At 45.9% G+C, this 15,682-nt stretch overlaps 1 protein-coding gene across 1 annotated transcript; it reads right to left on the reverse strand.

Annotated features, from left to right (window-relative positions):
* On the reverse strand, positions 1 to 15,320 carry LOC307245614 (uncharacterized protein; the record flags this gene model as incomplete). Its single annotated transcript, XM_080021260.1, has 7 exons — positions 15,192 to 15,320; positions 14,623 to 14,714; positions 14,439 to 14,539; positions 14,162 to 14,310; positions 13,182 to 13,410; positions 12,184 to 12,389; positions 1 to 168 (listed from the first exon to the last, which is right to left on the reverse strand). The coding sequence occupies exons 2-7, from the start codon at positions 14,706 to 14,708 to the stop codon at positions 1 to 3; spliced, it is 939 nt and encodes a 312-aa protein (XP_079877386.1). The 5' UTR covers positions 14,709 to 14,714; positions 15,192 to 15,320.
* Between the last annotated feature and the right edge of the window lie 362 nt (positions 15,321 to 15,682).

Raw genomic sequence — 15,682 nt, forward strand, 5'->3', positions numbered from 1 at the left:
TCAGATGCTGAGGGTGATGCTGCGCACGGCGCCGGCGGGGATTTTGGCGTCGGCCTCGTCGCCGCTGACCCTGAAGAGCACGGCGGTGTCGGAGGGGATGGTGGCGCTGGCGCTCAGCTGCTTCCCCAGCCAGCCGCCGCTGCCCCGCCGGAGCATCCTCACCGTCACCTGCTGGGAGGAAGACACCCAAGGGGGTTAGGACACGTCAGGAAGCGCAGGTCGTTTTTTGTTTATTTGGGGGGGGTCAGGTCTATGGATGGGATTGTGTGGGGATTGGGGGTGGGGGTCACGATCCCGGGCCGAGACCTCCCGACCTCCGTCTGGACCTTCGGCACCTTCACCTCTGACCCCTGCGTTTACAAGCTGTCACTTCTCTCCGGCCGGATGCCGGCTATCGATGGTACCGGCGTCTGGTGAGCTTGACGTCGCGTTCCGCCGCTGTTCACACACGACGCGACTGAATGGCGCGTCGGTGTCGATAACACCTTTTTATTTTGATTATTCATTAATAACCATCCAAGGACCTGTCTCGAAAAAAAAAAATCAACATTCGAGCGCACACCACACGACATACACCCAATTCCTTCTAAACCAATAACTGTCGGCCAGAATGCGTTACTCCGTTTCGTGAGTTATTTTATTCTCCTATAGATTTTCAGTTGCTTTCCACCGCCTCTGATCCCCCTCGGATGGCAGGAGCTTAAACTAGATTTAGACGTGCAGGTAATTGAACATCTGTTACAGGAAAAAAAAAAAAACAACAACAAAAACGGCATCTATTGTTTGGCTGCATTTACAGGGGGGGGAATAACAGAAATTAGAGCGTCCTTTCACCATTTCCCTAATTTATTTATTTTTCTTTTTACTTTAGCTTTGGACAATTTTTCAATCATTATTTTTTTCCAATGTTCTTTCATGCCGGGCTCTCCATCATGCCGGGGCCCTTTTAGTTAATAGCTGCAGCGGTCGGAGCGGGGTGTATCGGCTCCCGCTCCATTTGCCGGGTCATTGTGTGAGCCCAACAGGCCTTTATTACGCCAGCATCAAAAGGCAGATAAGCAGCGCAGGTGGGGGAGACGCCGCATTCTGGGTTTGCCCCCTCTTCTCTTTGTCTGCCATGGAGCATCATCATTTTAATAGTGAAGAGGTTGGTGGTGCAACACCCCCCCCCCCCCCACGCCCCCCGCGAGGGCCCCGATGAACATGACCGAGATGATAATACGATCAGGCGCACGCGCACGCGCACGCACACACACACACACACACACACACACACACACACACGCACCTGCACGCCCTCACCTCATTATCTGCAACAAAGGACGACGTAATTTCACACACACATCCTCCGGTTGCTTACTTTAGCAATTAAGATCGAAAGTAGGAAGAAAGAAAGGGACAAATATAAATAAAGAAAAAAGAAAGAAAGAAAGAAAGAAAGAAAGAAAGAAAGAATCAGGCTTTATTGGCCAAGCGTACTACACATACAAGGAATTAGACTCCGGTTCAAAGTGACTCTCCATTCAATACAGAACAAATGGCTTAACGTAAATAGAATAAAAAAATAACAATAAAGTAAAATTTAAGAAGACTATGTAGAATAATAAGTAGTTGTATAATAAACAATATTAGCAACGTGTGTGCAACTGCAAGCAGCACATCCAAAGAGGTAGAGAGTGCAGGTGTATTTGTTTAGTTAAAAAGAGGCTGAGAAAGAAAGAAAGAAAGAAATGTATACATGTTTTCTTTTTGACGTTTTGAATTTGGGGTAAAAATAGTAAAATAGATAAAATAGAAAGAAAGAAAGAAAGAAAGAAAGAAAGAAAGAAAAGAAAGAAAGCTGAATATAAATGTTATATTTTGGCACTTTGATGAATTTGGGCGAGAAACAGACATTTTACACCAGCCAGAGGCAGTGAGGCAGAACAGCAGCATATCGAAAAAGCAATCAGAAACAACCAAAAAGATAAGTTGCGTCACATTTGCGCCCTGGCAGGAGTAGAACATTCCGACAGCCTATAACCTAAAAGCACCAACGCCGTGGCAGTGTAATGTAGACATGCGTCTCCTGCGCTCTCATAGAAAGATTTTTTTGTCTGCGGCCTCCTTCCAAAGAGCAGTGTGGATGGCGGCGTTTGGCAGGGAATCAGAGGAGAGCTCTGTGTGGTCCACGCTGCCAGGTATTCCTCCAGACGCCGTGTCACCTTGAAGGGGCCGCCGCCGCATGTCAACCCCCCCCCCCCCCCCAAACCCCCACCCAGACGCTCCCAAAACAGGGAACAGGGGCCCGGGGACGTGGTTGAACTGAGTTTAGCACCGAACCGGGAAATAAAAAGAAAGCGCGACGGGGGGGCATGAAACAACCGCTGGGACATTTTCCCCTCCGCGGGTATCTGGGGGGGGGGGTCTCGTAGCACGGGACTGATTAATTCATTTATCGCCACACCGACGGCTTCATGTGTTGAGTATGCACGTCGTGTTTGTTTCCATGCACCTTTCATTCATGTGTTTTATCATTGGTCGACTTAATCACGACTTCATTGCTTGCGCCGGAAAATCCCGTCCTCAGGAAAACACACTTTGAATCCGACATCGGGAATTGTCTTTTGGCCGTCCACCATTTTCTGAATATGCAAAGCTGATTGAAACCTCAACCTTGACCGACGTCGCACGTTTGCCGGAATACGACCCTTCATCACCATGGACAGCATCAAAATACAAAGCCTGAAATGTACTTGTACTTGAATGTTTACGTTCAAATTATATAGATATATTTATTGTCTAAAGTGCCTTCTAAAGTCATTACCACTTGCAGACAAGTGCAGACAAGCTTAAAAATGTGTGTGTGTGTGTGTGTGTGTGTGTGTGTGTGTGTGTGTGTGTGTGTGTGTGTGTAGTGAAAGAACAGACCCGTCGGGGGTGTGAGTGGGGTGTCACACAAAGGGCTGCGAGCTCACCTAACCACGTCCCCCCCCCCCCCCCCCACACACACACACTTTCTGTGTGGGGGGAGGGGGGCATCTCGATGACATCACTCCTCACATTTCACCCTCTCCACCTTTATTTACCGCCTGCTGATAAGTCATAAATCCTGCCCGTGGTTCAGGATTCACCTTTTACCCTCCTTCACCTGATGACAGCCTTTAAGTACATATAAGTACATAGAAATACATTTATACCTCATGTCATATACCTATACCAATTATTTATCCTGTGCATAGAAGGCTTTGTGTATTTTGTTAGTTTTTTTCTATATTTGGCTGTTTCTGCTCTGCACCGGACCGCACCAGGACAAATTCCCAGTATATGTAAGTGTACTTTGTGGAATAAACTGATGCTCATTCACTGGAAACAGTTTTTTTTTTTATTTTATTTTATTTTTGTTGGTATAAACCTAAACATAAAGGAATGATCTGAAATCAATGGTCTTTGTGCTGGTCTGTCTGCTTTGGCCTTTTAAAACAACGACTCGTTTTTGTCCGTCTTCCTCAGCGGCGCTTGTTCATTTAGGAAAAGGTTGACAGGGTTTGACGAGCAAAACGCTACCTGGAACTTTGTGGTAATTGGGTAAATGGGACGTGTCACCACCTGTGTGTGTGTGTGTGTGTGTGTGTGTGTGTGTGTGTGCATGTGTGTGAGTGAGTGAGTGAGTGAGTGAGTGTATGTGTGTGTGCATGTGAGTGAGTGAGTGAGTGAGTGAGTGAGTGAGTGTGAGTTTGTGTGTGTGTGTGTGTGTGTGTGTGTGTGTGTGTGTGTGTGTGTGTTCCTGCGCTCGCTCGCTTTGCCGTTTTTTTTTTTTTACAGAGTTTCAGTTTCGGCCCCGGATCAAGTCAAAGGAATCCCAGTCAGTCAGTGGGTTGGGATGGGGGGACGGAGGGGTGGTTCGGAAGGACGGGAGGGTAAGGGGGTCCTGAGGGATGGGGGGGTTTGGGGGAGCCAGGGGGTGCGGTGTCACCTGGAGCGACGGGTGCAGAAGCGTTGTTTTGAGGGCGGGATGGGGGCCAGGGGACGGGAAGGGGTGGGAGGGACGGGATGGGGGTGGGGGAGGGACGGGGGGGGGGGGGGGTGTCACCCGGAGCGACGGGTGCAGTGTTTCAGGTGAACTCGCAGTGAGCGTAACGCCACACCGGCCTCGGGCGGCCGACCGCTTTGTTCCCAGCCGTGTCTCAACCAGACGACGGCAGGGAGAGGAACAACGTCCGACACGCCCTCCAGCGCGCCGACAGCCCTTTTTTTTTGGCACGCCATGCACAGAAAACCTTACCCCCCCCCCCCCCCCCCGGGCCGCCACCCCTTTTCATTGCATGTCTCTTTTCATTGAAATGGAGTAATAATATTAGTAATCTGTGTAATGTGTTGGGGCGCTGAAGGACAATTTCAATTCTACAAGCCCCTCTACGTTGCCACCACGAGAGGACCTAATTAATCTATTGTGAGAGACTTATTTGAGAAATAATTGAGAATTAAGTGGAGTTCAAGAGCGGTAATCCAAGGCCGGTGATACAAGAGTTAATCATTTGTGATCCTTCAATCGCTAAAATGATGACCCCCAAATCTGAAAAGAAGGATAATATTTACCTGTTTGCGTTGCATGTCGTGTGTCAAAGGCGCTATTAAAGGTTATTATTCGTATCAAAGATTTTAGTTTGGTGTCCTTATCACCGTCCGTTAATTCATTTGTTTAAAGCCGTGGTCCCGGGGAGAACGAGAGGGGCGGTTAACTTCTGGAATAGTTCTGCTTCTACCGCTTCCCAACCTGACCGGGCTAACAGGAAACCATTACGAGTCCCGGCAATAACCATTTACATCCATTCAGCCGCGCTCTGACTTTATTTCCAGCCGCGTAAGTGCATTTTCTGCGAGAGGTTAAAATATGAATCCCCCGTTTTTCTCCCTCAATGGGTCTGGTCGTCTGGCCGACTTGAGAGGCCACAATCTATGGCTGATTTAATTTCGCTCTTCACAAACATCTCTAACAGCATTACCCCCGGAGCATACACCGGGCCGCCCCCGTCTGACTCCATTAACTCCCAAATCGGGTTTAAAGACCATATTGATGCCGTCCGTTATTAAGGGTGATTATCAAAACAACAGACAATGGGGCAAAGTGTCCGTTAACTCATTTAGCTGTAATTTCGGATAACTGTAACAGATGGCAGAGGCCACCGCGGTACCTGCTGCATACTGTACGTAGAGCGACCACCCACTGCTGGGATGTCTGCATTGAGAGGCAGAACATGATACAAAGGACAACTGGTTATTTGGCTCACGCTGGTGGCCGGGGGGAAAAGAAAAGAGGAAAATGGACTCACACGGACACATCTACAAAGAAAACTAAATGTCCCAAAAACCCAAACGCAACAAAGCCGGTGAAGCAGCCAGCGATAGAAGTGATAATCTTACTGCCAAGTGCACTCCATCAACTTTATCCTCCTCGATTAAGGCTAATGGCTTTTGAAGCTGTAATTAAGCAGCTCTCTGCTTCTTCATTATTCATGGATTCATATTGATCATTAATTACGCCTCATAATGGAGGACGGGCGCTTGTAAACTGCAGTGCAAAAAATTCATACGTAGAGAAAAATGCAGGTTTTGCAGGGTTAGTCACTGAGGGGGGGAAAGTAGGTCATCAAATACATGAATAATAATAATTAAATAAGAAATGAATGATGAATGAATGAATGCATGAATGAACAAATAATAATAATAATAATAATAATAATAATAATAAATAAATAACAATGAAGTGAGTAATAAAAAAAGAACCAGAACAAAATTGTAATCTACATTGTATTATATATACAGTATATACGTTTATAAGTATATAGGTACATAAGACATTTAGTACTTTTTTTCTCTGGCAATCCAGATTGGCAAAGCACCTACGGACGATAAGCTTTATAGAAATAGCAGAATGTGGAAAACTGGTTCGAGAGCTTTGTGCATACAGTATACCACATCAATTTGGACATCAATGGATATCCATATTGCAGATTTAACTGCACACATTCTTGCTCCTACCACATCATCGATAATTGAGCCGTGATGTTGAATATTAATTCTTTGTTTCCTCAAAAAAACAAAAAAAAAACCCCAACCATCTCAATCTCGATTTCAAACGCCCATATGCTCATTTCTGCCCTCATGTTAAATAGGAATGTGTGAAAACATGACCCCTGCATGTTGATGTTTAACTGAATTAATAAAAGAGTGCTTGAAAAGCCCTTTAAACTGACTGGTTGGAGGATTGGGAGATAAAGCACAGCGAGTGGACACATGGCGGGGCGGGCTCCCCGGGGCTCTTCAGCGCAGCTCGGTGCTTGAGCAGCAAAAAAAAAAAAAAAGAAATTAGATTTACCAAGTTTAATCACAGCCTATTACGAGGCAGCTTTCATCATCACCTTCCGCCGCACGAGGGCCGCCGTCTTGGCTAGTTTGCGGTGGACACTTGTGGTCCCGCGGCGCTCTCCTCATGTGTAATTTGCGTAGTTAGCGCGCTCTGCCTCTTCCTACACGCGGCCCGGCGAGCGGGGGCTTCCAGCACCGCGTTCGAGGGCCGCGTTGCATTTATTAAAAAAGACAAAAAAAAAAAAAAAAAAAATGGTCATTTCCATTTCCATTCCCTATCATTTCGGCCGGTCGAAATAAACAGAGTTTGACGGATTAACACCCGTGTTCCTAGGAATTCTTCGGGAAAACTTTGGCAAAGCGGGAAGCGCGGCAGACCGAGGTTATCCGTGTTTTTCCACCGGAAATGTCCGAAATTCAGCGACCAACAGGTCGTCTCACTTGAGAATGGCAACGCAGGAATCAAACACGCTTCCATGATGTGCTGGCCTGAAATAAAGCGTGAAGATTAACCGTTTACATTATAAGGATTATAATGAGTATTTGTATATAAATATATATATTATTTAGTGTCATTCTCTTGGGATTGAAGATATACAGTATATCTGCATCTACAGGTTTAGAGGCTTTCAGCGCTGGCATTCATTAATCCTCACAAGAATTGAATTTACGAATTGTGCACGCTAAAAAGAATGTGTGAATGATGTTGGTGACTGCTGACGATCAGCAGTTACTCAGTTTGTTGTTTTTTGTTGTTGTTTTTTTGTTGTGACGGTGAGGGTGAGGGATAGGCTGAGGGTTAGAGGTTAGCCCTAACTGACCACTGACCCCCCAGAGGGAAACCCTATTAAATGGGTGCACACTCTTAAATCCACATGATTTTTTTTCCCCCTCCTCCAAGACAAAAAAAAAATAAGAAAAGAAAAAGAGGCGGTGGTTGATATGTTTTTTTTGGGGGGGGGGGGGGGCAAATATTTATATTTATATTATTATTACATTTAATATTATTTGCCTCCCATTGAATAGCGACACAAAGCCGGCAAGGCGGCTCCTCTCGTGCTGTTAGAGCCCCCCGCCGCCCCTCTATGGCAGGGGCGCAACACCAGCAGGCCCCGGGAGACGAAGAGGAGGAGGAGGAGGAGGAGGAGGAGGAGCCTGGGGCGTGAGGAACGTCGCCCAAGAGTTAAATTAACAAGTGACATGGGAGAGACGGAGAGACGGAGCTGTAGCTCCCAGGACTCGCTGCCCCGACGCCTCCCAGCTGGATGTTATTTCTTTTACCTCTGGAGGGTCCGGTGGATGGATGAACAGCTTTTTGGCCCCCGTGGCTTTCCGTCCATTAATCAGCTGGCCCGAGGGGGGCGGCGGCTGGGGGGCGTGTTGGTGGTATAACTGAACCGCTGCATCTCAGATATGTAATTACTCACTTTTTTAGGCGTGTTGTTGCGGAGGCTTTGAGTGACAAGCATCGGAGATGGGGTCTTGTTAGAGAAATTGGCAGGATCATCCAGAATAGATAAAGAATATAGAATAGCAGGGACATTTTGAAAAACAACAGATGTGGAATACATTTCAAATTGTCAAATCTCCCATTATCTTTTCCTCTCCCTTAGACAGACGCGCACAGCCGCACACAGCCACCCACACACACACCCACACCCACACACACACACACACACACACACACACACACACACACACACACACACACTAATTACCCGTAATCCATACAAATTGAATGAAGCCGGGACCGCGGTCTAAGAATATAGACCATAATTAATAAATTACACCCACTCTACTCAATCATTTCCCACTTTGGGGAACATGTAGACGTCTCCATTCTCTCGCAGAATAATTGACCTGAGCCATTCAAGTCAGTCAGAGATGCCCCCCCCCCCCAAAAAAACATATCAACCACCGCCTCTTTTTCTTTTCTTATTTTTTTTTTTTTTGCACGTACACATCACGTCGCATCTGCTGCCCAAACAGATGCCAGAGTGAAACTTTTAAAGCCACATTCTCTGCGGGCGCTCTCCTTGCCGCTGTGTTTACAAGTGACAAATCAAAGACGCGCATTATTCCCAGCGCTGAAAACGTGCCTGGGGAGCGATTGGGTTTCCCCCCTCGCCGCCGCCCCCGACCCCGCCCCCCGCCGTCGCCCCCAAAACCTCCCCGAGCAGCTGCTGGAGTCCAGCTAAGTGCTATTCTCTTACAGGGACCATAGAGAGGCAAGCGGCAAAGTTCCCCCGATCGACCAAATAAAATCCTTCATATGGAAAGTTGCTCGGAATCAGGGTTTCGACTGGATCGTATGGAAGTAAACGGGCAGAACGGGCATTGTGAATTTGGAAATTCCCCCTCGTAAAAGGCAACAATTAGGCTTGATTATTTCTATATTACCTATTCAACGCATTTCAGCCTCAGAAATGTATACCCTTCATATGGAAAGTAGTTTGGAATTGGGGAATTGGGGTTTCCACTCGATTGTACTAAAGTGAACGTCAGAACTGGCATACAGTACAACAATTTGGCTTATTTATTCAACGCATTTCAGCTTTCAATAGAGAAACCTGTTCAAAAAAACAAACAAAAAAAAAAATTCTCTAACTCTAACAGATTCTCTAACTTCACTCGTGCTGCTTGCTCCTCGAGAAGCTTTAGCTGCGAGTGTTTTACAGTTGGTTTGACACTGCGGCAAAATCTACGTATTGCGTGGGCCGCTTTGGACCAAAGCGTCTGAATGCTAAATGCTGCCAAATGACATCATGTGGAGCTGTGGATTTGTATTTCATCCTCAACCGTCCTTAAATGCGACAGAAACACTGCCTTGTCACGTTATCGCATTGGTTTGGCGAATCCGGGTGCAATGACTCACACAGAGTGGCTTGCGGCTGTTAACAACGTACGTTAAAATATGAAGGACAGGACCCCCCCCACCCCGTCCCACACTGAGTCCATTTACAAATATTTCGTTGAAACAAACAGTTTATCTATTATTTCTTGCAGCCCCGGCGTGTCCTCGGGGCTCGGCCAGTGGAGAGTCTAATGACATATCAAACACACAGCAGCTGGAGGGCTGGGTACAGTCTGGGGTCTTTGGGGAGGGAACAGTGATCCGGTGTGTGTGTGTGTGTGTGTGGGTGTGTGTGTGTGTGTGAGTGAGCCTGTGTGTGTGTGTGTGAGTGAGCCTGTGTGTGTGTGTGTGTGTGTGTGTGTGTGTGTGGAGCTGAGGGTATTAAATGATTAAATGTGTAATGGATGCTGAGCAGGGGTCACACCTACCGGACCTTAAGAGCTCTGACCTCTTGTACGCCGACTGTTTACCTCGTTTGAAAAAGGAACCACAACAAACGGAGGCCGCGGCTCGTCCCGCTGTAAACCGACCAACCCAGCGACCAAAACAATAATAATTATTATAACTTATCGTTGATAGACGTTCCGCCCCATGTCATCGTGACGGATCGGGATTTTGGCTTTTGAACGCCTCCTCTCATTAGAACGCCTTCGTTAATTTGCCTGATGCTGCAAAACAACCCAGCTCTCAAAGCAACATGATCTCATCCAACGGGCTAATGAGCTCAAATGCAGCTTTTTGGGGTGTGGCAATTTTATTTAGTTTTTTTGCGGCGTGATGATTTTTCGATGTTTCTGTTCCGCGATTAACTGACCACGCCCTCTGACCTTTGGAGCGCGGTGGGGGGAGGCACCAACAAGGAGCCGAGGGACGATGCGTGGTCGGGGAAGCAGGAAGCAAGAAAAGGGCATTTTATTTTGATATTTTCATCTGATATCTCTGTTCCGTATACGTTTTGCGTTGGTTCTTTACTACTACATTTGCCCGGCCAGTTTAAAGGGCTTTTAACCGAAGAATTTCCCCCCTGGAGAGTAATATAAGTTCATATATAAACCTATATATATTTTATATTTTATCTTATCGTAAAAACCGTCGTTCTATAAATTCCATCTTATGCGTATTCATAAGGCAAGAGATGTTTGCTCTGAAAGGATTTGCTGGAGAAATCGAAATTCCAAAACTTCGCACAACATAATAAAAGATCCTGTAATGGATTTGAAAGAAGCCTCCTTGAGCTTCTGATCGATTCTGTTGGCGATCCAGCGCATTATATTCCACCGATTGATTTGGGCTGGAACTGCCTCCCATGTGCCTGGGAGTCAAACAGTCTTATCATTAACGGGCGTAGATAAATAATAAACAAACCAACCCGAAAACTGTCCCCAATGCAACTCCTAATTTGGGCTTTCATCGAAACAGGGGGGAATCAAACACAAGCTGGACTGAAAGGACTGCTCAAAGAGTTTCTTTAAAAATGCAGTTATACCGCCGCCTGCTGGTGCTCCTGTGTACAGTCAGGGTATTGTTTTTCAAGGCAGGTACTCACATGCAACGCTGAATCAGTATGTGAATGATTTTAGGGTGTGACTGTTTTTAGGGTGCGTTTATAGTTTTTTTTTCCAAAACCGTAACATGAACAACTATGAGAAAAGTACCATACTACATCTGGTCAAACAGCGTACTATAGAAACACCAGCGCTGGGAGAAGTACTCAAACCTTGTACTTACTGGAGGTAAAAGAACAAATACCCTGATGGAAAATTGCTCTTGTACACAGTGAAAGGGGAGAGTCTGACATTGATGCTTCCACTTTAGTAAAATTATTAATGTATTTGCTCTTATATTTAATTAAAGTCCTGAAGTCCTGAAGATGAATGTCCACGCTACTTACAATTTACAAAAAAGAAAAAAACAAAAAAGGAATTGTATAGGCAGTGTCATAATAATTTACAAATACACATTTAAATCCTAATTGGATAAAAAATAATGTAACGTGACATGTTAGAAATGTAGTAAAATGCATATATATATATATTTGCTTTGAAGTGGAATAAAAGTCGAAAAATGTCCAAAAGTCAATATTCTTAAAGAAGCAATAGACAACTTTTTTGCCTTCACTTTTCATTATGGGGTTAATGTTGATTGCACAGTGTCATGGCTGTAGAATAATGACACCATCAGCGTTCACATTGGTTCCCTATAAGCCTCCAAATCACTATGCAATCGGACTGAACCTGGGTACGAATCCCCGGGAAATGTATGGATTTACAGCAGCGCGTCACGGGAAGTGCATCCACCGATGTGCAACCATGAGTGGAAACAAAATAAACCCTTGCATATAAAAAGGACTCATCGAAATGGGTGGAGTGGTGTAAATGTTGTGGTGCTTTTTATCCAGAAAAATTGACTCGTATTTGTTCACAGGCCAGTGTTGCCCGTTCCAATATGGCGTCGACGTCGACGTATCACAGCGACGAGCCCAAACAGTCGATGCAGCGTCTGTGTATATATGTCTATGACTGCGCGACCAAAATAAAGACAGTTAAACTAAAATTGTGACAATTCCAATTGACCTCTCCAGTGAACATGCTTCTTTCTTCTCTCTTATCGACAAAGTGGTGTTGATCATTACCACGGAGCGCTCGGAGGAAGACGTAAAGCGGTACGGTTGTCGTGGCGACAGCGGTGCAAACAATAATATCACTTGGAAACACTATGGGAGAGGTTGAAATTTGTAAAGTACTTGTACTTCATTACTTTCGACCACTGACAAACACTGCACACTACGCTGGCAACCGTATCCCACAATGCATTGTGGGGGCAAGGCGCCATTAAAAATGTCTATGCGGTGTAGTCTGTATGATGACGTTATAAATATACAGTTTAAACTGTATCTGTACGCAGGGTCGTTTTCAGGCACTCCAATCTCTACATTTTAAAATTCCCCTGAGTGTCGGCCTTCCAATCTGGACGCTACCAACCTGAGGGGCGTGTCCCAGCAGCGCCCACAGCGTCCTGACGGTGCAGAACTCCAGCGTGTCCATCTCCTGGCGGTCGAGGGCGATGAAGCGGCAGCCCCGGTAGTCTCCCCTCAGCCACTCCCCGCCACGCAGCTCAAGCTCGTCCCACGTCCCCACCCGCCGCAGCACAGCCCGCACCGCCTCCATCTGCCTGTAGGACAGGTGACCTGCGGGTGGGGGCGGGCGGAGGTATGGTAGGTTTATTGATGGAGGATTTCAGGGACATGTTGGGTCGGAATTTGGGTTTAAGATCAGGAGCTTTCTGGTAACTGGATGATCAATGTTCCCACTGTGCATGCCAGTGATGGAAAGTAACTAAGTAAAAGTACTTTGTTACTTTGCTTCAGTATGTTTTTAAAATCTCTGTTTTTACTTAGGTTTATTCTGTTTTGGAGACCTTTGACTTTTACTCCATTGAATTTCAAAGCAAATATCTATTTCTAACACTCAGGTTACTTTAGTATTTATTTTACACATTTCTATTCACTATTTGTAAATTACTACCATTTTTTTTTATTGTAATCAGCATCTGCATAGGCTCTGTTATATCAGGGCACTGGATATCACAAGTAGTTTTACTTTTAACACTAAGTTAAAAGCATAAGTAATTATATATTTTTTTATAAAGTCGGAATGTCCATGTCGTGCGTTCACTTTTACTCAAGTCATTTTATGTCGGGACATTTGCACCTTTTCTTAAGGGAAAGGTCTGGGAACTTCTTCCACCGCTGTTGGCTTCCCATGTCAACATACGGATCTTAACTAACACTTAACACCGATATTTTAAGGATTCATCAGCTGAGACGTTTAGTGATCAGTCCATCACTGGGATTCTTGAACATGAACATAACTCAATGCACCTAATGTTGTCTATATTGGACATTGAGCCTAATCCATCCCACTGTTGGACCTCGATGGTCCCTGTCGGCTCAAGATGAAACGAGAACCCCCTTATTCACCAGAGAGCCAGGACGGAGTCAGCGCGTCCGACACCCACGCCGCGTAGCCCTCCGCGAAACGGCCCAGGAAGGCGTCTATTTTGGCGTGGGGGACCAGCTCCTCCCTCTTCCCCAGCTCTTCATCCAGCTCGCAGTCGGGGGACAGGAAGACCACCCTGGGGAAGAGCAGCTTCTGCCGCAGGGAAACCCCGCTCCGCTTCAGGTGGTGACACAAGTCGGCCGTCTTGGTCTGGGGGGCGGGGAGACGGCACTTTGATTACTTGCACTCCTTAGGAAGTCAAACTTATTTATTTTCTTTTTAGATCTCAGCCCATACTAACAACTCGTGTATTAAGTGTTGTAATTATATTGTCCGGTTGTATCGTCGGCATTAGAAAGGGCTCGAAAAAACGTCACTCCCCGGGAAAAACACGCTCATCTACTTGTCAGCTCCGCCGCCGAGTGTCGCAGAAAACAGCGGGCGCCCACGTTGACTCGCCTTCGGCTCAACGACAACACACACGGAAGAAGGGAAAACCGCCGAGAAACCCAAAACCGGTGGTGGGAGCGGAGGGAGCGGCGGCGTTGGGGGCGGTGCCGCCGAAAGCACAGTCAAAACACACGCCCGGCGCACGCTCGGAAAGGACGGAATATCGATGCGCTTCGGACATCCCGGCCGGCTGCTTACGGGCGGGCGGAGGGCACAGCTGTGCTCGGGCACCTGCCTGCGCCCCCCCCCCTTTCTGCCCCGCATAATAGTGGCCTTTCAGATGAAGAGCCCCTACTTGGGATGTTTGACAAAGCCCGACTGGAGTGTTTTTCCCTCCCGTCACTTTCCATATGAATCGCGGCGGTTACATCTCCGCCTCCGCTCTTTGCCCCCTAGATGGAAATTACGGGGCCGAACCGCTGACCCGACTTTTCAATCAGATCAGGCCTTGTCACCTGAATTTCTATTATAGCGCCGCATAACCTTGCGTACTTCTCTCCTTTTTTTGTACCGTAACGGCTTCAACGGGGTCCTCCACTTGCTCTATGCAGGTGTTGCTGAAGTTTTGGTCCTCGTCTTTGAGCTGCACGTGCCAGGTCCGGTTGCGCGCGGACACGGCGCCCCGCCACGGTTTTAAATCGATGCAGAACACTCCCCGGCCTCGATAAAAGAAAGGGAAAAGGAGCATTAGAGTCGGCGGTTGCAGTAGATGCGTGGCTTCTCAAAGCCTCTGACGTAGATTTAAAAAAATAAAATAAATAAATAAATAAAAAAAGATTGGCAGCCACCGGTCAGGACAACAATGTTGATCTCGTCTTTCGCCGTTTGGAGCTTGTTGGGAACACGCAGGTTGCAGAAAACGTCTTCCTTTTTCAGCCCGGTGAGTTTCCTGGAATGTAAGCGCGTTCCCGTCAAATGCAAAAGCGAGAAGGCACAGAAAAAACACTGGGAACACTTTCCCTAGGCGTGTACCTGACACGCTGCAGGAAGTCCTGTGGTGTTTGCAAAGGCTTGGGGCTCTGGCCTCTGGCGTCTTCTGGGCTCCCAAACTGAAACATTCTCGGCTGTTTACGGCAACAAACAGGACTGCTTCAGTATTTTGGAACATGGGTGGATGTTAAATATAATAATAAGAACAATTATAATCATCATCATCATCATCATGACCTATCATTATAGTGTTGTTATTGTTGTTATTATTATTTACATGACCATGCTTCTGTATTTCTCTCCATAGGTCAGGCATGTTTAATCTAGGATAATGTTTAATCTATAATGATAAAACCCTACGTTTTTGGTTTTTTTTTTACAAACAATTATAACAGCATCCTCGGAAACAACTACAAAAAAGAAAAGAAAAAAAAAAAAAAACAACAACAACTGGTTTTTGTTTCAAAGCTTTTCGAAAACATCTCAACACTCGAACACGACCTTGACCTTGAGGACTTGTGAGAAAGTCTTTCATACAGGACACAAAGGGAGGCTGCCATGCGAGAAACCTCCAGAAGCATCAGAACAAAAAGAATCAAATAAATACATACATCGAGGTCCTGGCTGGTTTAAAAACAAAATCAAAAAAAGGCCCTTGGAGAGAGAGAGAGAGAGATCAGCAATGGAGCATTCCCCCGCATTAAATGCTCGCAGCTGGTTCACATGCTGAGCCATGGAACTCTATCCACCAGGAACAGTGTTTCACAATCCCAGCGTCCCCTCCCCGATCCCCACGCTGCCCGTCAGCCCTGGAAGGAGTAAACAACACACCACGTGGAGAGTCGGATTTCTCGTTACGTCATCACACACGTTGCTGGGTCTCGTGCCGAATTGCATGGATTCTTTGAAAAAAATAAAAAATATATTATACTGATATTAATAAAAAATAAAAAATACAAATAAATATTATTATTATTATTATTATTATTATTATAATAATAATAATTATTATTATTATTATTATTATTATTATTATTGTTGTTGTTGTGATTTTATTTTTATTATATGTAATAATAACAACAATAATAAGAACAATAATAAT

This window comes from Zeus faber (genome assembly GCF_960531495.2).
Source record: "Zeus faber genome assembly, chromosome: 20".
Taxonomy (NCBI): domain Eukaryota; kingdom Metazoa; phylum Chordata; class Actinopteri; order Zeiformes; family Zeidae; genus Zeus; species Zeus faber.